Consider the following 24721-nt stretch of genomic DNA (forward strand, 5'->3'; position numbering starts at 1 on the left):
GGGTCGTGACTACGACTATGACGAGAATCGTTCTGAGCTGCGTATTGAAAACAGCTGATATCACCATTGTTGAGTCAGCCTTCTTCTTCTTTTTTACACTTCAGGTCAATGGTACCGGAACCCTATTCCTTTGGTGCGTTTGATATGGATCTAAACTGTTGTATACGCTAGAGTTGAGAGCCATCAACTAGAACGTCTATTTCGTTATATTGTAGAACATTTGCACATATGAAGAATCATTCTGGATTGGATTTACTTCCAGTAACTGATATCAGTGATTGAATGTTGGAAAATATTCTTCTTCTGTTGACAAAAATGTTTGTTTATATTTGCGTACACGTCAAACCAAACTGAGTGTGTTTGTGTGGGTAAGAGTGTATATATCTGCCGATTGCATTCTTGAATGCAATCTAAATTGATTTATCAAAACATTTGGATGGCGCAGAATTACAAATTATTTGATAGGGAAACCGAGATAGATCGTCAGGAAAGCTATTTAGGAACAGGAATATGAAACCTTTTTAAGGGATAGTTTAATTACAGTTGTTGCTGACGAATTTGGAATTTAATATCAAATCTGCGCTAACGATCATTGCAAATTTAAATTGTACGTAAATTAGAAAGATTTAGCTTCAAACGGTACTTTGGCCTTGAAAATTTGGAAATTTTACGTTCTAAAATGGAAGGTTGGCGGAAGTTGTCGGATCGTCGGAATTCGTTGTCAAAAATTCGGGAAAATTGCAATCTCCGACAAACTTCGGCAAACACACACGCACTTCGGCTTTATCAGAACCTTCAAACGGATCCCCGAACCATGGTATGTAAATACCGCTTCGTGTTCACACTGACAGCTGACGTTAACCTTAAAAAAATCATTGGGATCTTCTCCACACGAAAACGTGGTTTCGTGAAAGAAACAAAATATTTATCCGTGAATAAATTCGTGTACCCTGTGGACCTAGCTCGCCGCGTGGCATGCAGTTTAACGATCGTTAGCGCAAAACTGCGTCCGAGCATGGAGTACACCGCGTTAGCCTAGCCCGGCTGGTTAGTACGGAACGGTAAACGGGTACGGGTAAAAGTTCTGGGTCCACATATCCTCATGCTAGGCGAGCGGTGTCTGTACCAGCCAATGTAATATGGCACATGCGGTGCACCCTCGGTAGTGCAGCCAAGATACTAAATCTAGCAAGGACATCTAGCTTGGGACACACGCGTGTGTGTATATATATGTGTGTGTGTGTGTGTGTGTGTGTATGTGCATGTGCAGCTGTAAGGTGTAGTTGTGTGGTGTTAGCCGAGGATCATATCGAGCTGTAGTTGGTTTCGGTGTGCGGCAACGAGCACATGATAGGAAGGAAGAATCTTCCCGATAGCACTACCGTGATAGGGGACAGTACTAGAGCAGGTGCTGAAAGGTGTCTACTCACTAGTGGTGGTCGTGGTCTGGTGTCCCTGGTGTGTGACAATCGTACCCGTATCACATATTCCGGAACTGCTCACACACACACGCGGATAAGCGGCGGCGCCGTACCGGTCGAGAAGTTCGTCGGTGCTGTGAACAATCAGAAGACGAAGAAAAACGGAACAGTGCTGCTAGTCAAAGCACACCACAAAAGTCATACCTCTCGATGAGGGTTGCGCGCTTAGTCTAGACGACGGTGGTCGCAAGACTGACTCTCTGTATGGTAGCATATATTATGTCATCAGGTTACACAGCGAATACAGCAGAGTTCTCTTCCTTCGATACATGGTGTTAAATATACATGTATAAATATATACCGATTTGTCATTTGGTGAATGTTGTGCGTGCGGTCACTGCATATTCCGAGTGTTACCTCCGGTGAGGCAGACAGTGGACAAATATCGAAAGACATCAGTGGTCCGATAATCGCACGTACATACCATCAGAAAAAAATAAAACTGTTTCACGTTGAAGCCATTTTTGATTTCATCAGCATTCGGCTCTCCTTCCCCCGGGTGTGAAGGATGCATGTTGATTTTGTGCTCCCGAAATAAAGTAAAAAATGTGTGCTTTCGAATTTTGATATACGTGTGTATTGCTGGCGCTGCTGCCACACGGTGTGTTACACGAGGTAAATCGAGAACGTCACCCGTTCTCGCTCTTGCGCGTATTTCTGTTTTCTCGCACTTGCTGGCCCGCGAGCACTGTCTCTTTCGTTCGTCAGAAGTGTTGTTCTGTTTCGCTCCATCGCTCTAGGGCCTCTCGCTCCTTCTCATTGACCAGTACGGTTAAAGACATTCTCCGAAAAGGGCTCGTGATCAAAGGCTGCGGTGGTGGTGCTGGTGCGTGTGTTGGGCACGGTCCTAAGCCAGCAGTAGGATGTATCCTTACGGGCATGGTCAGGCCTACGGGTTCAGCAACACAGGAATCGCAACGTGTTAAACGGTCGCATGGAATGTAATTTACAATTTTCTTTGCTCTTCGACAGTGACGGCGAAGTAGAAGGCGTCGACGTTGACCGGCAAGATAGGATTTTCTTTATGAACAGTTTGTTTTTTATAATATTTTGGTTGGTGTGAGTTGTGAAAAGTGGTGGCGCGTGCGAAAACAGTGCTGTGCAAGTTGAGCTTGGGGGGCACGATCTTTACAGTGTAGTTTTTGGGGTTTGGGATTGAATCAAGTTCAGTGTAGTAGTGTAGTGTGTGTCTCTGTGTGTCGTTGGCTATATCTTCGCTTGTTTAGAAAGTGATTGTACATGCGGAAACCGTCGAACTCCGATTGTGAAGCTTGCTAAACATCAAACACCCATCAGAGGAGACGGCCGAGACGCTTATCGGCCAGGAGAGCTTCTCCGCTGATCGACGCCGTAATCGTAGCGAGCATTAAGCATGGCCTCTACGCAGGTATCACATGGATCCAGTGTTACTAGCAGTGCGGCGAATAATAACAATAACAACAACAACACCCCCAGCAGCTCTTCTTACGCCAACGTGCTGTTGAATTTGAAGGAACAGGGCAAAGATTCTTCAAACCAGACTGACAATAACAAGGAAAACATAGGCAGTGAGAGAGCAAGCGGCGGTCAGAACAGCGGTAAAGGCAAACCAGTAGCCGGGCCACCGGGAGCGAAAGAAGCTATGATGCTTGGATCTGCGACGACGACCACGTCAACCGCTACCACTGTCACAGGTGCTTCATCCACTGGGCCACCAACCTCTTCCACGGTGGACGGCGTAAAAGATGCACTCAACAACGAGCTTGATTCAAAAAGTACACTCGAGGAACTGGAAGATGATGCCAACTTCGTTCCAGTCGTGTCGCACCACAAGCGCGATCGTAAGGCAAAGGCGGCAGCGGCAGCCGCCGCTGCTGCTGGTTCCGCTACCAGTATATCGAGTTCGAAATCTGCCGGTGAAAAAATTTCCGGAGCTGGAGCTGCTGCTGCTGGTTCCGCTGCCAGTACATCGAGCATGAAATCTGCCGGTGAAAAAACTTCCGGAGCTGGAGCTGCTAGAGGGTCTGGTAGACGCTCTGCGGCTCCAGGGACGCAGACGCACAGCAAGCAAAGCAAAGCGACAAACGAACGTGGGCAGGATGAGAAGGGGTCATATAGGAAAGATTACGGAAAAAGGAAATCGAGCGATCGCAGCCGTATCCATACCGTCGGGGAAAGTTTGAAGGACGAAAAGGTACACGAATCAACGGTGGAGGGTGCCGTTGGTAGTGGCGCTGGTGGTGCTGGTGCTGGATCTTCTACTAGCAAACAGCAACAACAAACTGTTGCCGCCGGTAGTGGTTCATCGTCCGGCACAACCGGAACACCATCCGACGAAGAGGATCGTGGAAAAGAAGATGGCAAGAAGTTTGTTGAAGCGCCACTTCCGAAGGTGAACGCATGGAAGGTAAGTTTGTGTTTTTCTTAGCTAAGTAACAGGTGGGAAGGAAAGTATTAGTTCTGATGTATGACGGCGGCACAAAAAATGAATTAAAATTTTTGCCAATTTTGGCCAACCTTGAAAACGCTCATGTATGAATTTGAATGCTAGCTGTTGATTAGATAATGTGTTTTAGTGCTTTGAATTGAGCAACTTCTGATATAGTGCAAAGCATGGATAAAAAAGGTTTTGGTGGGCTGATCCATCATTGATTTTTGATGGGTAAAACACTGTTCAACCCAAACATATTGGCTTGATAAGTCTTACCCGTACTCAGCACAATCACCAACAATCATTAAATATTTGTTTTGTGAGTCTAAAAGCTTCCGTAGTGGTCGCCCTAAAAAGGTTGTTCCGCCAGAAAACTTCATTTTATAGATTTGAATAACCGTAAAATAACAATGATGCAGATAGCAGAAGCGCTGGCGATGTCTTAACATCTTTTGTATCATATGATTAAAGAACATTTGGACATGCGAAAGCTTCTGCAAAATTAGTGACTCAAAATCGATCAGAAACAACAGCGTGTGGTTTGAACCTTGTAATTTACAATAAAACTGAATTTTTGTGTAGATATGTGACTATGGACGAAACAACAGGAAATAAACTATTTCTTATTTGCAGATCCCGCAAAAAAATAAATAAATAAATAAATAAATAAAATGCTGGCTGGAAAGAATTTGAGGTTCAGTGATGAAGTAATCGCTGAAATATAGGTCGATATTATGCACTTTTTTTTGGACTTTATAGCACTGATTCGCCCTTGAAGACAAAACATTTAAATAAACAAATTAAATAAAATAAAAAAAAGAATCCTTTTATCGTTGTTAGGACTAAGACTTACCTACCCACCTGTTATTGTGAGTATTGCTGTCTGTGTGTAGAAAACGTGCAAGTCGATTAAATAATTGCGTACAATAATTGATTAATGTTGTTTTTGGTTTTTCCTTTAGGTCACCCCGTCCGTAGAACCGGCACCGATTCCATTGAATGAAACACGTGTTCAGGGCAAATCAAATTCCAGCACGGTGCGTGGAGCAGCGTCAGCAACACCTTCAAGCTCGACGGCCACAGCAAATGCTGCCGTGGCCACAACCAGCACTGCTACAGCTGGAGAAAAAACGGAGGTTGTAAGTGTAGCTGGAACGAATGAAAAACGCGTTGCACAGACCAAACAGCCAACCAAAACTCAAGGTGAATATCCTCTCCAAAATGACAGAATTACAGGATATTATTTCCACAACTATGTTCTGGAATTGTCCTGGAATTTTCTTCATAAATTCATGAACGTTCCAAATCATTACACACAGGAAATGGCAACAACAAAGCAACGTCCAATGATCCAAACGGCAGCAAACCGATAGCTTCGTCTGGAGGGAAGTCCGATAAAAAACGCAATAACGCAAAGGTATGTTTCTTTTAATCATCTTTTAATCGATTATTGGATCGTCGTGTTGTGTTGTAAATTGTATTTCATTGAATTAAAATCTATCGCTTCCGTTTATAGGCTGCCGATTTCACTGCGAACAGCGGCGATTGGCCCACATTAGGCGAAAAGAAGGTAACAACTGCTGAAGGTTCTAAGAAAGCAGCATCAGGTGAAACGGTATTAGAAAAACATAACGCTGGAGCAAAGGTACCGGGTACAGGAACATCATTATCATCATCGACAGCCGCTGGTGGTACGCAGCAAAAATCAACTGAACCACCTTCTACTGCCTCTTCAACTCAATCTCCAAAAAAGCAACAATCCTTAGATATCGCCGTTTCGGATAGTGTTTCAAGTTCTGCAAAGAACCCTTCGACGAACGTCGGTAAAGATAATTCTACCAAAACCGCAGAAGTGATTCCGTCTCGTTCCACTGCCAAGTCTCAGAATCAGCACGTTTCGAAATCGTCCGGAGAAGATGGTTCAAATGGTGCTGGAGGTAAGAAAATGGCAAACAGTGCTGTTGCGCCTCAATCCCAACCGGCATCGTCAAGTACTGACGCAAAGTCGCAACATGACGCTGCTGGAACTGCGGACCCCAATACTACCTTAGAGCAAGTGACAAGCACTTCACAAAGTCGGCCACATAGCCGAGGACGAGGAGCGGCAACTGATACGGAAGCTAATGGAGCGAATTCAACAGCCAACAACAACAATAATACCCGCAAAGGCCCAAAGCCGAAATGGGTTCCGTTAGATATTGAACTGCCAAAAACAAGGGAAAGACGAGCGCGTGCGCCCCGGCATAGACGGTATGACGACTACGATGAGGGAAACTGGCAACAGCAGGATTCATCTGGACAGCAATCGGCTCAAACACAACACACTAACCAGCAACAGCAGCAGCAACAACAATCACAGCAGCAACAGCCTCATCAGTCTCAGCAGTCTCAGCCGCAGCAGCAGCAACAACAACAGCAACACCGTGGGAATGCTGTTTCGGGTCGTATAAGCAGAGGGCGAAGTTCGCGAGGAGGAGGTGGCCCACCCGCCTATCGTGGAGGAAGAGGAAGTGGGCGCATATCTGCCGGACGTGGTGGTGTAGGTTTCGGATATCGAAGAGGAGCTCCCGTACGGTCGGGAGGGAATCGCCACATGAATGATAGGAATATATCTGCTGCAGTAGCTGCCATTGTCGAGAATGGTGTCGGCGTGATTCCAGCAGGACAGGATTTCCAAGACTTCACTGCGATGAACAAGATCGGTTCTGACCAGGCGGCGTTCATCATGCCTTATTTGAGCACGTTCTATTACAATGGTGCACCATTGATAGGAATGGATCAGCTGAGCATTAAGGAGTGTATCAAGAAACAAATGTAAGTGGAATTTTTTTTTTTGAATATTTCTGTTATTTTCCGCAGTTTTGCATTACCTCTTTCGTTTTGTGCAATGCACAACATAGTGCATACCTAGCTGAGAGGTGATGTAATTCCAATTTTTTGCGGCATTAAAATCATTACATACACATAGAAAGACAAATCAAATGATAATGATAATCAATCATATAGTTCGTTATTAAGCAAATGATAAGAATTGGTATTAGGTTTGAAATTAATTTTAGATCACGGATCAAGAAGGTTAGCCTCCCAATATTGTAGACATGATATAAATTAAAAGCTACATACGCATGCATGTAGATTCGCATTCGAGATGATTAATTCTTTAGTAATTTTCTATATTTCTTTTTCTTACCTCTTCCCTAGTGAATATTACTTCAGCGAAGAAAATTTAAACCGTGATTTCTATCTGCGACGGAAAATGGACCCCGAAGGATTTCTTCCGGTGACATTAATTGCTTCGTTTCACCGAGTGCAAGCACTAACCGACGATATTGACATGATAATCGAATCAATCAAGGATTCGGAAAAGATAGAACTGATCGAAGATTATAAGGTGCGCACGCGAGAGAATCCTACGAAGTGGCCAATCGGTCGTTCAGCAACGATCGTCAATGGGGCGATGAGCTTTAGCACGACTTTAAACGAGCAACAGCAGCAGCACCAAGCTATGCATCCTCATACTATAACGGGAGAACAAAAACCAGCCGCAGAAGAGCAACCGCAGCAGCAACAGCCTACCAGCGTTGTTGCAGGGGCATCGACATCGGTTTCCGTCGCTGGCGATAGTTCCGATGTTGCTGCCATGCCGCAGTTGCAGGTTGCTTCGAAAATTCTTTCTAGTATTCCACCACCGCCTAGAAATATTCGCAATCCCGTAAGTAAAACAAGCAAAGTTGTGCCGATACTGATACCGTCAGTAAATGTGGCACCGATGGTGAAACCTTGCTCCGTTAAGGAGGTGGCATCGAGAGCAGCCAATGCAGCAACAGCAGCAGCTTCGAGCAGTAATGTACCAAATCCTGCTGTCCCGTCCGCTGAAAGTGGCAAAGTGGCAGAGGAAAACTTAAATCCAGACGTGCCGGAATTCATACCGGGCATCGATAAGCCACAGGGAAACAAAGCAAGTGAGAAAAAGCAAACAATCCCACCCACTAGCCAGGGTGGTAAAAAGGCTGCCAATAAGGCAGGATCTGGTCAAGTCAGGAGCGAAGAAGCTAAGGAAAGCGAAAGCGTTACAAGCGAAGATAAACCAGTGGACGGCGACCGCAAATCACAACCCGAGGAAGAAAACAACGAACAGCAACAACAACAACCAGAAGCCACCTTGTGGAAGGAAGTGAAGAGAAGATCTCGGTCGAGTCAATCTCACACCCAGCAATCATCATCGGCTCAAGTCCAGCAACCCCAAAAGCAATCGCAACAGACAAAAAACAGTAGCGCTACCAGCAGTGTTAGTGGGCCTTTGTCTAATGACATTGCTGGTAGCAAGAGAGCTGGCTCGGTGGAACAGCTTACAAAACAATCTTCCCCGCAAGTGATGTCCCATGTAGGAAACGCATCGCAACAATTGACTCAGGACAATGTCAGCAATGCTGCTGCGTCAAACGTGTTAGCGTCAACAGTAGCGAGTGGTTCCGCTACAGAGGAACGTGAAGAACTGGACTTTCAGTTCGACGAAGAGTTGGACATCCCCCGAACCTGTGGTGGTCGTGTGAACCACTTTACGGACAACTGGTCCGAAGACGACGATGAGTCGGATTACGAAATACCCGACAACGAAATCAATAAGCTACTGATCGTAACACAAGTTACCCATCGATTGCCGAAACACGATGGTTACGACCGCACAGGAGATTTTACGACCCGTACGAAAATCACGCAGGACCTGGAACGCATCATCAACGATGGGCTGTACAACTACGAGGAGGATCTACTAACGAATAAAAGTGATGGACGGCGATCTGGGGGCTACCATAACTACCGAACGGTGAACCTAATTACGCAGGAAGAATACGATAAGATCGTAACGAAGCCACCAAAGCTGGCAATTCCGGAAGTACCGCTGCCCTCTTTGCCGGTGCCACCGAGTGTGACGATTCAATCGCCTCCTCCACCCACTCCGACGCCACCATCAACGCTCGATGATAGCACCTTGGTAGTTGACGAGCACTCGCTGCTGGATGCAAGTGGTCTAAATATGAGCGCCACTTCAACCGGCAACCGTCACAAGGCACGCTTCTACGCCGTTAATAAGGACGAGTTTGTCGACCCTATCACACCGCGCAAACGTAAAACGCGACATCTCACCAATCCTCCCGTGGAAAGTCACGTCGGTTGGGTGCTGGATGCGGTTGAGCATCGACCTCGCACGACCAGCATTGGCAGCTCGGCCGGCACAAGTCCGACGGCCTCAAGCTACGGCTCATTGCCGCATAGTTTACCAGTCTTTCAGCATCCGTCCCACGCGCTGCTGAAGGAAAATGGCTTCACGCAGCAAGTTTATCACAAGTACCATAGCCGGTGTCTGAAAGAGCGCAAGCGGATGGGTCCTGGCCAGTCGCAGGAGATGAACACACTGTTCCGGTTCTGGTCGTTCTTTTTGCGAGAGAACTTCAACAAGAACATGTATAACGAATTCCGGCAGCTAGCCATTGAGGATGCGGCGGAAGGCTTCCGTTATGGACTGGAATGTTTGTTCAGATTTTATTCGTACGGTTTGGAGAAGAAATTCCGAACGCAACTGTACGAAGATTTCCAACAGGAGACCGTGTCGGATTACGAGAATGGTAAGCACATTATGTGGTTTTAATCTAATGTAGGTAAATTAAAATTTAATGTATCTCCCTCATTTGCAGGTCAGTTATACGGACTGGAGAAATTTTGGGCCTTCCAAAAGTACTATAAAAACGCTTCCAAGCTTTCGATAAGTCCCAGACTTAAGGAATACCTAGACAAATTCAAGTCGATTGAAGATTTCCGTGTGCTGGAACCGCAGATAAATGAAATGCTTGAAGGAGTTGGTAACTTGAAGCCTTGTCAAACGAAACGCCGCCCTCGTAGTGTGTCCGAAAGTGAGGGCGTCGCTGTGGTGGTGGGTTCCGCTCCGGGACCTTCTCACGCTGGAGGTCATCCGTACCAAGCCGGTGGAAGTCGTCGTGGTGGTGGTGGAGGAGGAGGAGGTGGTAGCAGTGGCAGTGGAGCGGGTTCGTCGAGTCACAGTAATACTGGCCATTACACAACCCGTAATCGGTGAGTACCGTAAAAAAGTTGCATATAGCGTAAAAGTGTAACTAATCAGTCAACCGATAACGAAACATATGTGTGCTTATCAGAACATTCTAGCACATGAAAGGGTTTAATAATCAATAAGTTAGTTTCACCTTCTTCTTGGCTTAACACGACCGTCTAGGTCACGCCGGCCATCGAATGGCTTACTAGACTTGCCGATACCACGTAGTTGGATAGTCAGTCCTCACTACGGGGGGACGGTCCGGATGGGATTTGAACTCCGGCCCTGCCATTTGAAGACCGGCGCCGCTGTCACCTACACCACCGGGCCGCCCCTAGTTAGTTAGTTTCATACGTAGTTCAAATCAGCTGGTGTTTTTATTAAACCGACATCTCGCTGGACAGAGTTGTGTTAGATGAGATGTGATATTAGGGACGTTGGTATAACAATTAAAAGATTAGGAAATTAAATTGTTATCAAATTAAATTGTTTTGATTTTATTCATTTGGGAAAGCCTAGACGTATTGCTCAAACAAAATGCAATGTAAATGTTTTTGACGTATAGAAACCGAACCGTAAGAAATACTTAGATGGCATATGCCCGCTTTTGTAAGACTGGCTATGGCGTAGACAGAGTAACGCCCTTTACGTTTTGTGCTTTATCAGATTTCACAAACTTGATACATTTTTCCGTATACTATTGAACATTTTATCTCTGGTATTTTCTTCTTCTGCACCTAATGACCTACCAGAGGTCACGCCTCGTACTAAACTTTTTCATATCACGTAGCTGTATAGTCAGTCTTGAATACTAAGACACGGCATGAATGGGATAGGAACCCCGGATGCCAGTTAATCTGGTAGGCCAATTGATGGCCGGCGTAAGGTCGTTAAGCCAGAAAGAAGATGCTAGAAGAGACTAGTCTAAAGCTGTTGTGTTTTAATTCTAACTATTGAATGATTGAATGGTGATTGCAATAGTGGAGGCGCCTGGTGTTTTTAAGCATCGGAAAATGCTAAGAGTAATTTCCTTTTTTGCGGAGCAGAAAACTTTATTGTTGCTTTTTAGAAAGTAATAAAATTAAGCTAGCTGTTTCTTTGAAACTACTTCGACGGGAAATGAAAAATGTTACATTTCGTATTTTTTTTATAAAGCGCAGTGGCTGCGCATTAATCAATTTCAAAAGGCAATCTGTTTTCAGATTTTGTTTCATATTTTATAATGCTTGAGATTTATTTTGCAGTCAATGTTGAATGCATCAATAGACAATCGAATTTAATTAATAATTAACATGACATCTATAAGGCATATGACAATGTGGCACTGTACCGTCACAAACAATTGTAAATAAAAATATATAAGGCACATGTAACACGAACGTTATTTCACATTTAATACGACAGTCTTCGCGAAAGCTGACATATAAATACAACTTTTTAGAAATAGTATATTTTATAATGTATTTTGGGATATTTTCAACAACGGTTATATTTTGTATATGATCTTTGTTTGTGTATAATTTTGCTTCAGTGCAATGGGAAATAGTTTTCCGTAACTTTCGAAGACAGTAGAGTTTCTATTTCGTGTATCAACTGGAAATATTCAAACATATTAAACTAGTTGTGAGAGGATAGATCGATCTAAGTAATTCAAAAAGGATCTTCATGATTATTGATTTGTTATTATCTCAGTTATTTTAATCGATTTAACAAAGGCAAACAATACCGAACTCCGAAGAATATATTTTATGAAGTAATTTTGTATTGAGTAGCATCTATATCCTTTTTCTCGTTTTAACGTTTTGAACTAGCGTGGTATAGTAGTTATCGGTATTCTTATCATTCATTTGATCATTCCATCATGATCATTTTGATTCATTTCAAATAATCATGTTGATTCATTTCATTTGAATCTATGGAGATATAGAATTTGGAAAAGTCAGAAATTTACCGGCTGCCGGGCTTTGATGGTTTAGCTTTATGTTTGAATGTTTTCACTTCTATTGCTTGCTCACTTACTTAAACATTTTCATAACTGTTGCAGGTGCGATTCAACGGGAAATAAAACAGTGGAAAGTTCTAACAGGCTTCGCACCCGTGCAGGTTCGTTCGGTGATTCAACACAGGTAATGCGCCGCAGGAGTGGATCGGCTGGTAATCGTGTGGTGCGTACGTTTAACAACCCAGGTAGCCATCGGTCTGTTGCCTTTCTTACCCGTTCTTCGATGCAACCATCCACGTCAAGTGGAACGGGTAGCAACAGTAACATCAGTAAACATCTGCAGCAGCAACCACAGTATGCTGCAGGTACCAACAAAATGAAACCGTATAAATCAGTGCAAATTAATTACAACGCAACCAGTGGAAGCGGAAGTGGTGACAACAGTGCAGGACCTTCGACAGAAACTGCAAGCAGCGGTAACAGCAAATCCAACGACAGCAACAATCATAACTAAAGCTGGGCAAAGAATTCAATTCGGGGAGAACAAGCTAACGTCGGTCGCTAAAGTCACTACAGTAGTGAATGTGATTATTTCTCAAAAGTGTGCAAGGAACGTGCTTGAACGCGATACTTTAATGAGAATCGATTCATGCCAATGCAGGGAAAGTGTGTTCGTATTAGCAACCTTTTCCGCAACTGCCACAAACCATTTGCATGAATTTTCAAAGGAAAAAGTTTAATTTCCTGTTCGGTGCGTGCTTGAAGCAATATGCAACACAGATTGCATTATACTACATGCGGTAAGCTTAAACTACAAAGGTCATTATTGTTTTCTGGTCCTCCCCTTAGCAGCCTTTACACCATTTTAGCGATTTAAATGGTCAAATGATAAATGTTGACCATTTGATAAATGGTGTCGAGTAGACTCTTTCGAGAATTTAAAGAGTAGAGAAGCCGGACATATTGGAGGCTACTACAAGCGCATGTATTAAATAGTATGTGCATTACACGACGGTAAATGCACTTTTCAATCGATTTTTCACCGTACTAAACTATGTCACTGCTAAAGAGCTGGCGGTTAAAACCGGACGCTATTTACAATGTAGAGTATGGTAACTGTACAGTGGGCTGTCATCCATATTTGTTTATGGTATATTATTTGTTTTGTTATTCATGTAATTCTGCTACGATGCGTTATTATGCACTTTAAAAACATGCATTAAAACAAAAGGCAATGTAAAAGAAAATAATGCATGCAAAAATAAACTGTCTGTGCAAACGGTGTGATCTTTATCATGTGAGTGAAAGCTAAGTGGACTATCAAAATTTGAAAGCTATCCCACTAAAACATTGCACTGCGATTATCCAGCAAGAAGTGGTTAGGTTTTATTCTGCATCCTGGGAGAGACAAGTTTCTTGCTCGATCGATGTTTTTTTGATAGTGTCGTGAAAACCCTCATATAATTTATGCGTTTGGAAGTTGATGGGTCTTTAACGGGGCATAAAAATTGCTTTATTGATTCGCGAGTGTAAGGAGGGAATGTAGATCATACGCGACGAATACCACACGTACATAAATTTTACTGGCCCGCGTAAGCGCCATTTTTTTTGCTGAGTGAACTAACAAGAGCGTACTAATGCAACTATCATGGAAGTGTTTTAGTAGCTGTTTTTTTTTTAGTTATATCACTTTGCTAAGTTTTCTCACTTCTCCCTTTTGGTTCTCACCGTTGTGCCCCTATGCTTAATCTTGTTTTATATATGATTGGTCATTTGTGTTAAGCACTACTGCGTGGGATGCATATATATATTTTTTTCGTTTCTTTTGCTTTAATTGGTGTTTTTCAGTCGGATCTATAATTTTGATCGTTAAAAATTATTTTTTCTTTAATTTACGTTTATTATTTTTTCTCTATGGGATCATTGAATTTAATATTCGATGAACGAAGTTACTAGAAGCGTAAGTGGAACGACTAAGAGATACAAAACTACACACACAAACACACATACAGACGCACTCACACACACACACACACAGAAACAACTTCTTAGTACGTAGGCGCAAAGTAAAATAGGAGAAAAAAAAACAAAAAATAAATAAAATAAACAAAAAAATTAAATAATGATGATGGAAAGCGAAATAAAAAAAAAATGTCGAAAAATCGTTGCTAGCTACAAATAGATTCGGATTAATAACGGTAAACAAAAATTGCTGAGCTGCAATTAATTAAACCTATAAATATATATAAACAAATAATTGTAAATATTATACTTTATATCAGTCAGTTTACATAAAAATAATTTGTAAGATGATTTTGAAACGTGTTTCTGTATCTCACGTATTGCGTCACTGACAAATTGATGACAACAAATTTCATCTTAGGACATATTCCTCTGACTCTGTCTGATCGTTATGTCCTATCGATAGTTTAATTTCTAAAGTCGCTTGCTCGGAATCTTCATGAAGCTCATCACTTAAACATAAATATCACATAAAAAATCTCCACGTGACACTGAGTATGAATGCGTCTGCCTAAGCCCTGTTGTAAAGCCTAAAACTTAATCCTAAAATCACTAAACCAATTTCCATGTTTCTTCATGTACAAGATGCACCTTATTGACGATTTTTTTTTTCATCATAATTGGGGTGAATATTATAAGTTAGTGGCACTGCCTCTCGGTGCACAGTACTTTGTACAAATTATTGGAACACAGTGTGATTTTTTTTGTCAAGAAAGCTACTTGCCTGTTTTGCTGCTGACGGGTAACAAACCGCGCAGTTCCTTGTGCGGTGTCTGATCTACTTGAATCAGACGGATAAGCTTATTCCTGGACTTACCAGGACCAATTCCTATCGGTGGATCGACGTATCAACTGTCTACGCTTTGGGACGACGGGCGTTACCAGCTTTGCAAAGGTCAAGCGGGTTAACCTTTTTTCCTGGACCTGCCTGGAGAAGTATTTAACCGTGTGACCAAAGCTCGGCTAACGTAGATTTCCCCTAATTCTTCCTACGTAGTGTGTAAGCACTACTGCAGTGCGGGACCAACATCCGTAGGGAAGGCAGAGGAGACATTTCTCCCGGTTCTTAGGCTTGCCAGGCGATAGCAGCTTTGCCAGGCGTCAGGCGAGTTAACCTTTTTTTCTGGCACTGCTGGAGTGCGGGACCAACATCCGTTGGGAATGCAAAGAATAAAGAAAAACCCGCACCTGAAAATTCCTCCCAAAGACTTAGAAGTTTTTGTGATCGATCGAGCAAGGCAAAAAGCAAGGCAGTTTATTCAAAAACGTTTCAATCCCTTGATCGATATTGTCAAAGCTGGTAGTGAGTTGGATGCGATCGCACACCTGCTTATGCTGGTTATGCTATAATGTAAACCTTATCCGCTGGAGTGATCGCGCATCACTTATGTTGAACCATAAGTTCGTCTGATCGTACCTGATGTTGTTAATGTTCGCCCTCGGTTTATTGCATGCCTATGCTGAACGGTGAATCAAGCATTGGAAAGTTTACACTATTTTAATACCATGAAATTTTTCCGAGTGCCGATTTCATTCGTCACGATTATGTGACGATGGATTTTAATTTTACAATGCAATAAGTAAGAAATGCGTACTTTACTCTTGCGTACATTTTTTTTTTCTTTAAGGTTGGGTATTTGTTGTCGCGTTCACAACACAGTTAAGGGTGTTGTGTTACTTTACCGAAGAGTCCTAGACGCTGGGAGCTTATTATTAAATTTCTAAGGAAAATGAAAGCTAGTTGAATTCTAATGGTGTTTTCAAAAAATGAAAATAATAAGGAGATTATCTAAGAGATTATGTGTCATATACATAGGGGAAAATAATATACAAGACAGAGTAACTAGAATAGAAAATTCATAACGGTGCAGTTTACTAGTGTTTAATGTTAAGGTAGACTTAAGTCAAATAAAGGACTAACTCTGTAATTTTGGGGTTCTTGATCCGCAACATGGGCTGGCTCAAACGTAAACAATTTGGTCGTGACGATAATTTTGTTGTTGTTGTAAATTTTAATCTCGTTCTCGTGATTCATGACATGCAATTTTTGCAACTTGTTTCCGAACGAACCTGTATTTTTGGGCCCAAGGTGTCCTAATGAAACAATCGTATGTACCTACACCAAGAATTGAAAACATGTTTTGCCGTTTACGGTTGTGTGTCTCAATATACGATATTCGAAGATACAGTGTACTGATAACACCGCCACAATGTCATGGCATTGATAGCACCCTTTAAACCCTACAACTGTCATCCAATTTGGTTACTTTCCGTACCAGCCATCGCTCTCAGTGCAACCAGTCCAGTGGTTTTGTGTGTATCGAACGTGCGTTTAAAGTTGTTTGATATAAGAAATTGGAATTTATGTTCTCGACATACGACCAGAAGGAAACGATTTTTGTGCCAAGGAAATACGATCAGGCTGTTCTAATAGAAAAAATGTGCTTCTTCTTATTGGTTTAACGACCTCTAAAGGTCATGCCGGCCATCGAAATATGGCTTACAAGACTGCCGATAGATACCACGTAGTTGGTTAGTCAGTCCTCACTACGGGGGGACGGTCAGGATGGGATTTGAACCCCGGTCCGGCCGTTTGAAGACCGGCGCCGCTGTCGCCTACACCACCGGGTCGCCCCAAAAATTATGCTAAATAAGACTAATTAGCAAGCAATTCATTTCTTGAGCTTAAACGTCAATGTCGCTGACGTCTATACCACCGAGCCCACCCTAATGCCTCAAAACTATCATAAAGTCATACTCATCGGACGTCACGAAATGTCTTGTTTTGCAATGTTGGGCTTCCGGGTCAGTCTTGTGTATAGAGAGGAACGGATGGGTTTTGATAACGGTTCCTTGCTTGTAAACTTGAAATGGGAAGAGTTGAGCAGCTGTGCATTTTCGGATGAATGTTTTGTCTAGTTAAATAGCATAGTCGATGATGCTTACAGAGAAGTATAGTCGACCGATGAAAATTAATTTCAAACAGCACTTATCGACAAACAACAAATCGTTGATATGATACACGTAAATAAGTAAAGAAAATCCAAAAAAAAGCGAAAACAAATTGCTTGATAATCATCATGTTTTATTGATATTTTCGTGTCAATACAACTGTATTAGTTTTATGGTTGATTTGTTGTTGTTGATTTTGGGTTTCTTTTTCTCTCTCTCCTTCCCTATTCATGTTGATTCAATTGTTTTGCTTTACCGTGCAATCCCATGCAATTTGACTGTAATTACTGGGCCCTTTTCTCCTCTTCTGTGTTGGGCGCATGTTTCGCAATATGCATATAGTGTTATTTCATTTTTCTTAAAACAGCTTAGCACAGTGTATTTGCTTTCTTTTGTTATCCCCTTTTTTATTTTCGTTATAGGTATTTTGCCTGTCGCCGGCGTTCGTCGTTTTTTTTTTGTTGTTTGTTTTTCAATATCGTACTTGTAAAATAATAGTTTTGCAAACATTGTTTGGTATATATTTTTCACTCTCTTTTTTTTTGTTGTTTTCATGTTGTATGTAGATTCATCTTGCAATCTGTTACTTCTTGCAATATTGTATATATATATATAGTGTGTGTGTGTGTGTGTATGTGTTGGTCTTAATCCTATTAGTTTGAATTGAACTGTACTTTTTTTGTGTAAACAATTTCACGACATCCCATATAATCTCACGCTTCATCACATATGGTGTGTGTGTGTGTACGTTTTTGTGTTTGTGTGTGGCTGTCGTTCTCTTTCATCGTTGTTTAGATGCTTTGCATGCATGCAACTACTTGCAAAACAATGGATATATTAGTAAGCCGTAACAGAACTGTTGTAAATGTGCCGCTGCTTAATATAAAATCATAAAAGTTTTGAGTATAAAACAAACACGAAATACTTTTGTTCGATTACGACATTCTTACGATTGCGGAAGTCTTGTCAAAAACAAGGAAAAATGATTCCAAAAAATGCTTCTAGCACCGCTCACTCAAATTTGGGGTTTCTTGGTTTTGGGGAGAGAGTATTATTGCGAATCAACGAACATTGTGTCTTTGGAGTAAGAGTTTCGGGTCCACCTTCATGTTGCTTTTTAATTATTTGAATTTATATACGTGCGTCTACATCTAGAATGTGCTAACATGTGTGTGTTTCTTTTTTCTTTACGTTCGTATGTTTACGTGTGTTTTTTTTCTTTACTTGCATGATTGAATTTCCCTTCGATTTGATGGATATTCTTATGTTAATTTCTTAGCTTGTAAGTGGAGTGGAGCTTACATTTCATTCCCAAGTTGCAACCACAACTGCGTGTGTGTGTGTGTGTTTTTTTTTGTATGTCCTGTCCATCGACAAATATGGTTGATAGATGAATACACCTTATCCAATGTTTTTTGTTTAGTTTTTTTTTATATATGTCTGTGTGTGTGCCTGCTTTGCTTCCATTTGTATGATGGCATTTCACTCGAATGTAGTGTAGCACGAATACATTATCCAGCAAATTGCCGGCTGTACCGTGGTTTTGCTGCTCCTGTTATACCTTATACCTTACGCTGCTAAGATGCATCCTTACTTACTTACTCATTTACCAGCAAATATGTGTTTTACAAACAGTTCATTGTGTCGTTTTCATTTATAAATATAATATGTTTGATTTGTTTGTTTTTTTTTCCATGTCAATATTAAATGGGTTTATTTTAATGGTTTGTTTGTTTGTTTGGTTGACTGGTTTTATTTTCCCTTCTTACCAAGTAGTGTGTTGTGTGTGTGTGTGTGTGTGTGTGTTTGTTTGTTTTGTTTTTTTTTCTTCTTATTATTAATACTTAATAAACCTTTCGACATTGTTTCCGTACCTTTTTTTTGCTTCCTTGCCATTCCACTATTTGAAACTATGACTTAGCTCGGTTTGTTTCTATCTCTTAATGCTGTTTAATGTTCCTTCATTTGGCAGAGTCCGCCGTAAATTCAATAGTACCACCGCCTATGTCAAAAGTCACGGCGTGTCTTAGGTTAACAAACGCACAAACCAAAACCCCGAGAGAAGAGTGTGTAAAAGCTTGGCATACGATTCTTCCCATACCTCCGAGGGACCGTAGACTCGGACTCTCAAAGTGCCTGTGGCTTCACTTTTTCCTTGTGCGCCTTGCTAAAGCATCCCATTCACTCAATGTATCAAATAAAGGTTGTTTTACCTTTTTCTTGCGTTGGTTTCTTCTACTGTAATTGCACATTTTTTGCCGATTAAAACTAGCCGCGATATCGTTGCACTTGCATTTTCATGCGCCAAATTGATCCAAACCAACAAACCTCTGCCTACTTTGCTTCTACCTTCTGCTGTATGCGGTTTTTCTTAAGGTGCACTAGTGTGTCCGCTTCTGCCGCCAACTGCAAATTGCAAATTTTTCTAATAACGAACTCAACAACGAAGTGAAAACAACCAACGAGCTATTTTAGCTGAGCAAACTGTTGAACAAACAACCTAGTGTAGTGGAGAGCCGGGTTTTACATAGAGGTCCAAAAATTTCATTCAGAAAACAGAAACAAAAAATCACAGTATTTCAGTTCCATGTGTTGCGCTTTCCTCCCTTTTCAGAGGTAGGCATCGGAATCGTTAATAGTAGCTATTCGGTAAATTCACTAGCACAGTGCGGAACGCCTTAGTATGAGTAGAATTGGTTTCGCTTTCGTTTTCGTTCTTAGTATTACTAATAGTAGCGGTTTAGAAGTTCTTATCGGTAGCGATAGTAGGGTTTGGTTGTTGCTGTGTCTGCTGTGCCAGTTCCTTTTTTTTTTTTAGTTAATTGCTTGTGCGCCACCTTCAAAGCGCCCTCTCTATCTACCTACACATCCATCCCACCGCTGTTAGTGTAACTGGGTAACACAGTGTTTTTGGTTTTCATATTTTCAAGTTTGTGTTTCATATATATATATATCGATTGCCCTTTTTCCTTTTGCTTAGTTTGGTATTTGTTGGTTAAGGTTTTTTAAAGAGTGGTTTAAATGTTTAGTAAATCCCATTTGACTTGTTTTCGTTTATTTTCTCTTTTTTTTTTCTCCGTACCGCCGTCCATCGGACCATCGGACTCCTATTGCTAACTATTTGTTTTACGAAAAAAGTGTGCGAGCGTGTGCGTGTTGCCATTCGCTGCTATTCAGCCTCACTCACCCCAACACGCACGCACGCCCACACTCAAAGAGAGAACATTCTATTGGTTCGGTTCAAATACTCAAATCATGCTACAATATGCACTAAAAATAGACTTTCTATCTTTAAGAACCTTCGTCGGCTTCTGCTTCTGTTCCGTCTTGTAATGACTCCCCCGTTTGTGCCTATTAGTGTTTGCGCTGAAAAATCACTGCCCAATATGACTCCCTTTATTTTCCTGCTAGTTTAAAGTGTGTTATGTATGTCGTTTTTGTTTTCCTTTTCCGTCTCCGTGCTCAGCTTAAATTCATCTCAGCACTATCTTCATCTTCATCGCAGGCAAATGACTGTCGTTCCATCACAACCCAAACTTGTTTTATTTCTATTTGCAATTCATATTTGCTCAATTGTTTTGTTTTGTTTTGTTTAGTTACAGGTTTCCCATCGCCTTTGCTAATGTGTATGTATGGCTGTAGCTGTATTGAATGCTGTGCTGCACCACGTGTGACTATGTGTGCGTGTTTCTTCGTGGCTAACGATTGTTCTGCAACAAAAATACGGACAAATTCGAAACAAAATTCGTTCGGGGTCGAACCGTTCTCGTTCTCGAGAGCGTAAATATGATTTGTTTTCCTTCAACGTGTGTGGTATTGGTTGTATTGTTTTGCATCGGAATTTTGCAGTAGTAGCAGTAGTAGTAGTAGTAGTAGTAGTATTAGTAATAGTAGTAGTACTTGTAAGTGTGTTTGTTTTTGTGTGTAGCTGGTTCGATTTTTTGACTTATCTTTTACCTTATCATGGTTTAATTGTTTGTTTTTTCTTTATCATTTAAAGATTCCAATACCTATCTAATATTCGCACTGGTAAACGTTCTATGTGGTTTTTTTTTGTGGAGTTATAGCTTGGCTCACTCTCCCATTTCTTATGTTAAAAGCTATTAAATTGGTTGTTGCTGTAGACTGTGGTTGTTTGTTTGTTGCTGTTCGTTTTTTGATGTTAGATTCTGTTGCTTTTTAGGTAAGATATATATTAAATTGTTTTTGTTTTTGGGTTTTCTTCTCTTTTGTTTACCCTTTCTGTTAGATTTATTTATTTCCGGCCCGTTTTCTTTAAATGGTGCTTTATTTAAGCTGTGCCAGCTGCAGTTTACTTAGGGTGTGTTGTTTTTCTGTTCTTTTTCGAATGTTGTCGTGTTGTTGGTTGCTGTCTTTAAAAGTTCGCGCACAGGCTACGACGCTTTGTCACACAGCTTCTTTTGGAAAATAGAAAGTGTGCGTAGATGTTTCCTCTGTTTTGCTGTTGTGCTGGCTGTTGTTTTAATTAGTACAGTTCACTAGATTTTACACCGTTGTTTTCCCCCTCTTTTCGCTAGAACTCTCTTCGTTTGTTTTTGGCTGAAGGGGTAGGTTTCCAAACTATACGCAATATATATGTTTATCTAAAACTCAAAACCATCCTCCAAAAAGGCTACACAACTGAAATCCAATCAAATACGTTCAATAGTTGTAAATAAAGTAACAAACACCTTTCCATTTGCTTGTTTCAGGGACTCGTGTATATATGTAAATATATTATTTTAATATACGAGATATGGGAATCTCCTCTAATGTGTCTTAGGGATCTCGTCCAATAGTAAGAAGACTTGTTTGCTTTGCATTACTATTTTTCTGCACTGCACACATCCTCGCACACACACACTCGCGCTGCGTTCCTCAACCCTTCATCGCCCTCCTTATCATCGTCGTTCACAGTGAATTGCTACTAACTGGTCACGTGTTTTGTTTTTCGTTTTTATTTTTGCTTTAAGTTTTGTTTTTGCATTTTAATTGCTAGAGTAGAAATTGATTTTTTTTTTTTCACCACATCGGCACATTCAAACAAACAAAATCTCTTTCCCAACTCATATTCTAATCGCAACTGGTTCGCAGTTGGTCCAAAGCAACGCCTAACAAATGAAACACGGTTACGGTTACAAAGCATAAACTTGGTTGCTTTCGAAACGAAATACATTAAAATGATGTTGCGTCTACAATGTACAGATATTTACTTCGCCCCGCTTACGGGTGCCACGATTTTTTTGCTAGATTTGCCCCATGGTTTGTACGGGACTTTCCATGTTCTTGGGGAGGGGGGAAGAGAGTGGGCTTCCGCGTTTTGTTCTTTTTTATTTGGTTTAGTGTTTAGCTTCCCTCCACACCAATGCACCGATGAGAGTTGATCCGTGATCTTTACCACTCCACACACGCGTTCTCAAAACCTTGTCAATGATCAGTTACCTTTTTAACGCGTTGTATTAAATGTTGCTCTTCGCACCGTTAGCTGGCGTCCTTGTTTTGCTTGTTTGAATAATTGCTTCACTGTTGTTATTTGCTCTTGGTTTTGATTGGGTTTCCCACTTTCTGCTATCGTAAATTTTAGATTAAATGTGGTTTTGGTTTTTTGATTGAGTTTCGGTTGACTGCTTCATTTAAATGTTACTTAACTTTTTTACGTTTTGTTCTAGGTTTAAACCCTTCCGTTATTTTTAAACACTATTCACTAACTCTTTAATTAATTACGAGTTGCATTTTACTTCGATAGGGTGTTTTTGTTTGTGTCTGTATGTGTGCGTGTGCGTGTATCCAAGACAATAGAACATTTCAAAACGGTCTGGTTGTTTCAATAGTTTTGTAAGAGTTTAGTTAGTGTCCGCTCCATGGTTATGGAAAAAAGATGTTTTGTTGCTGGTTTGCTTATGCATTTCTGTCTTCCTTCTTCAAAACCATTTATATTTATCTATTTTTTTTTTGTTTCGCTACTCAATTTGTAGTTTCTCTAGAGTCCAATATGATTCAATATATCGTTCCCGTTTCTTGTTTTTGTTTGCTGTTTATGTTGCAGTTGTTGTTTGGTAAATTGTTCACAGTTAATTAAATATCTCCTATCTATTTTGTGTATATGTATAAGTGTATGTTTTAATTCTGGAGGCTGCACGGGCACCGCCCCTCTATATATAATATATATAATTATATATATTTTATTTACTTTCATATATATATATATATATATATATGTATATATATGTATTGTTTTGTTTTAGTCGTCAATATAATTTATCATTCCGGTTTGTTCTCCTTTTGCTCGCCTTCTTTGCCTTGAGTTAACATCATCAACTACTGTTTTCATGGATCTCTGTTGTAATCCTCTTCTCTCTATCTCGCTTTGTTTGTTGTTGTGCGTGAATGTGTTATGTTTATCTTGTTTATGTGTTACAGTTTTTCATCACAATGGTTTCAAATGAATGTATTTTTTTTCTTTCTCTCTTTCTCTATCTCTCTTTCCCGCTTTCTCTCTTCCTCACTTTCCTCTTTTACTCTTTTCGTTTGTTCTATGCAATTTTGATTGTATTGACACTGTTGTTTTTTTTCTTTCATTTATTTTAAAAATATTTGGTCTAAACAAATGTGTTTCGTTTTGCTTCCACCTTTTTCATTTATATAAAACATTGTATATTCGCAAAAATTGGTAAAATAATAAAAAATATATATAGCAGTTTTGGAATTTTTTGTTTTAATACCGTTTTCCGCATACGATTCATACGCTTTTCTTCGCGTAGCGTCCATTTTCTAGTCGGAAAATGGAACTACAGGAGTTTGGCAATAATTGAACAAAAATGAAAAACAAAAAAAAAAAAAAAACAATCAAAACTTGTCCTAACAAACAAGACCGTTTAAAATTCAAAATTTACTTCAAAACGATTTGCAAAAATGTTGTTGTATGTTTTTTTTCTTCTTTTAAACAGTAAAGTGTTGTTGCTATAGTTTAGTAAATGTAATTATGAAACGTTTCCATTGGCAGATAGCTCTAGCAGCGTTTTTTTTTTCAGTGAATCAAGCTCAAAAAATAGAGTTTAAAAAAAAACTAATATTTCATGATGTTTAAAAAAGTTTCTTAACTCAACAGAGCAGTAATGAGTAAAAGGTTGTTTGGTTTAGCAAACGATTCGAATTAAAATTAACCATTTCTGTACCCAGACAGCAGCCCGGCTTTCAAATTCAAATTGCAGTGGAAGTGCTTTCTTGCTATGTATCGATAGTTGGGTAGCTTCTTTAATCTGTCTTTTGCTGCATTGATGCAGTGTGCTCTTGTCAACATATTAGAGGGATGCGGTAGGAGCAGAAGTTGCTTCCAGAATATCTTCTCTCTACACATACGCTTCATTAAACCTCAGTCTTGCTGCATGTACTATTATTGCACCACAAAGTTCACGTTGCTGTCGTTGAAAAGAGAAAAGAAAATTGCTTGAACTTTAATGTTTTTTTTTTTTTTGGAAAAAGAAAGTTCCTGCCTGTAGACAAGAAAATAGGAGGAAAAAACTTTAACAAACGAATTGTGCATTACAACCTGCCAGATGAAACCTAAATCTACCAAGTCATTGTTGTGCGATAATCTTTGCAATGGTCGTCATGTCTTTCACCGGTTTAGTTTAGCGTTTGTTTGGACGAATCATTATTGTTTTCACAAAGTGTTGTCACCTTTATTTTCACCCTAACCTGCCTTTTGTCTGATTAACAGCTCCAGTAACTAGTTTTCCCTTTTAGCTGATGATGTACTTTTTTGACCCCAGTCTCCCAGCACACACACGCGCACACTCTATAGCTTATTGCTATAGGACAATATTTTTGGGGTGTTTTTCTGTTAT

At 40.6% G+C, this 24721-nt stretch overlaps 2 protein-coding genes across 2 annotated transcripts in view; both read left to right on the plus strand.

Moving 5' to 3' along the window:
* The window catches only part of LOC126562767 (GTP-binding protein Di-Ras2-like), a 177381-nt gene that overhangs the window by 43147 nt on the left and 109513 nt on the right, over positions 1-24721 (plus strand). The gene's annotated exons all lie outside the window — the stretch shown is intronic.
* Positions 2799-12414, plus strand: LOC126561306 (la-related protein 1). The gene is made up of 8 exons (XM_050217363.1): positions 2799-3340; positions 3401-3867; positions 4854-5094; positions 5211-5308; positions 5408-6705; positions 7093-9515; positions 9585-9978; positions 12003-12414. The coding sequence occupies exons 1-8, from the start codon at positions 2854-2856 to the stop codon at positions 12412-12414; spliced, it is 5820 nt and encodes a 1939-aa protein (XP_050073320.1). The 5' UTR covers positions 2799-2853.

Source organism: Anopheles maculipalpis, chromosome 3RL, assembly GCF_943734695.1.
Source record: "Anopheles maculipalpis chromosome 3RL, idAnoMacuDA_375_x, whole genome shotgun sequence".
NCBI classification, from domain to species: domain Eukaryota; kingdom Metazoa; phylum Arthropoda; class Insecta; order Diptera; family Culicidae; genus Anopheles; species Anopheles maculipalpis.

What these genes read in the sequence shown, in the direction of transcription:
- LOC126561306 (XM_050217363.1), top strand. Translation starts at nt 2,854, where the DNA reads ATGGCCTCTACGCAGGTATCACATGGATCCAGTGTTACTAGCAGTGCG. An exon ending in CGAAGGTGAACGCATGGAAG is followed by an intron (nt 3,868 to 4,853) that starts GTAAGTTTGTGT and finishes TTTTTCCTTTAG; the next exon opens with GTCACCCCGTCCGTAGAACC. An exon ending in AAAAACGCAATAACGCAAAG is followed by an intron (nt 5,309 to 5,407) that starts GTATGTTTCTTT and finishes TTCCGTTTATAG; the next exon opens with GCTGCCGATTTCACTGCGAA.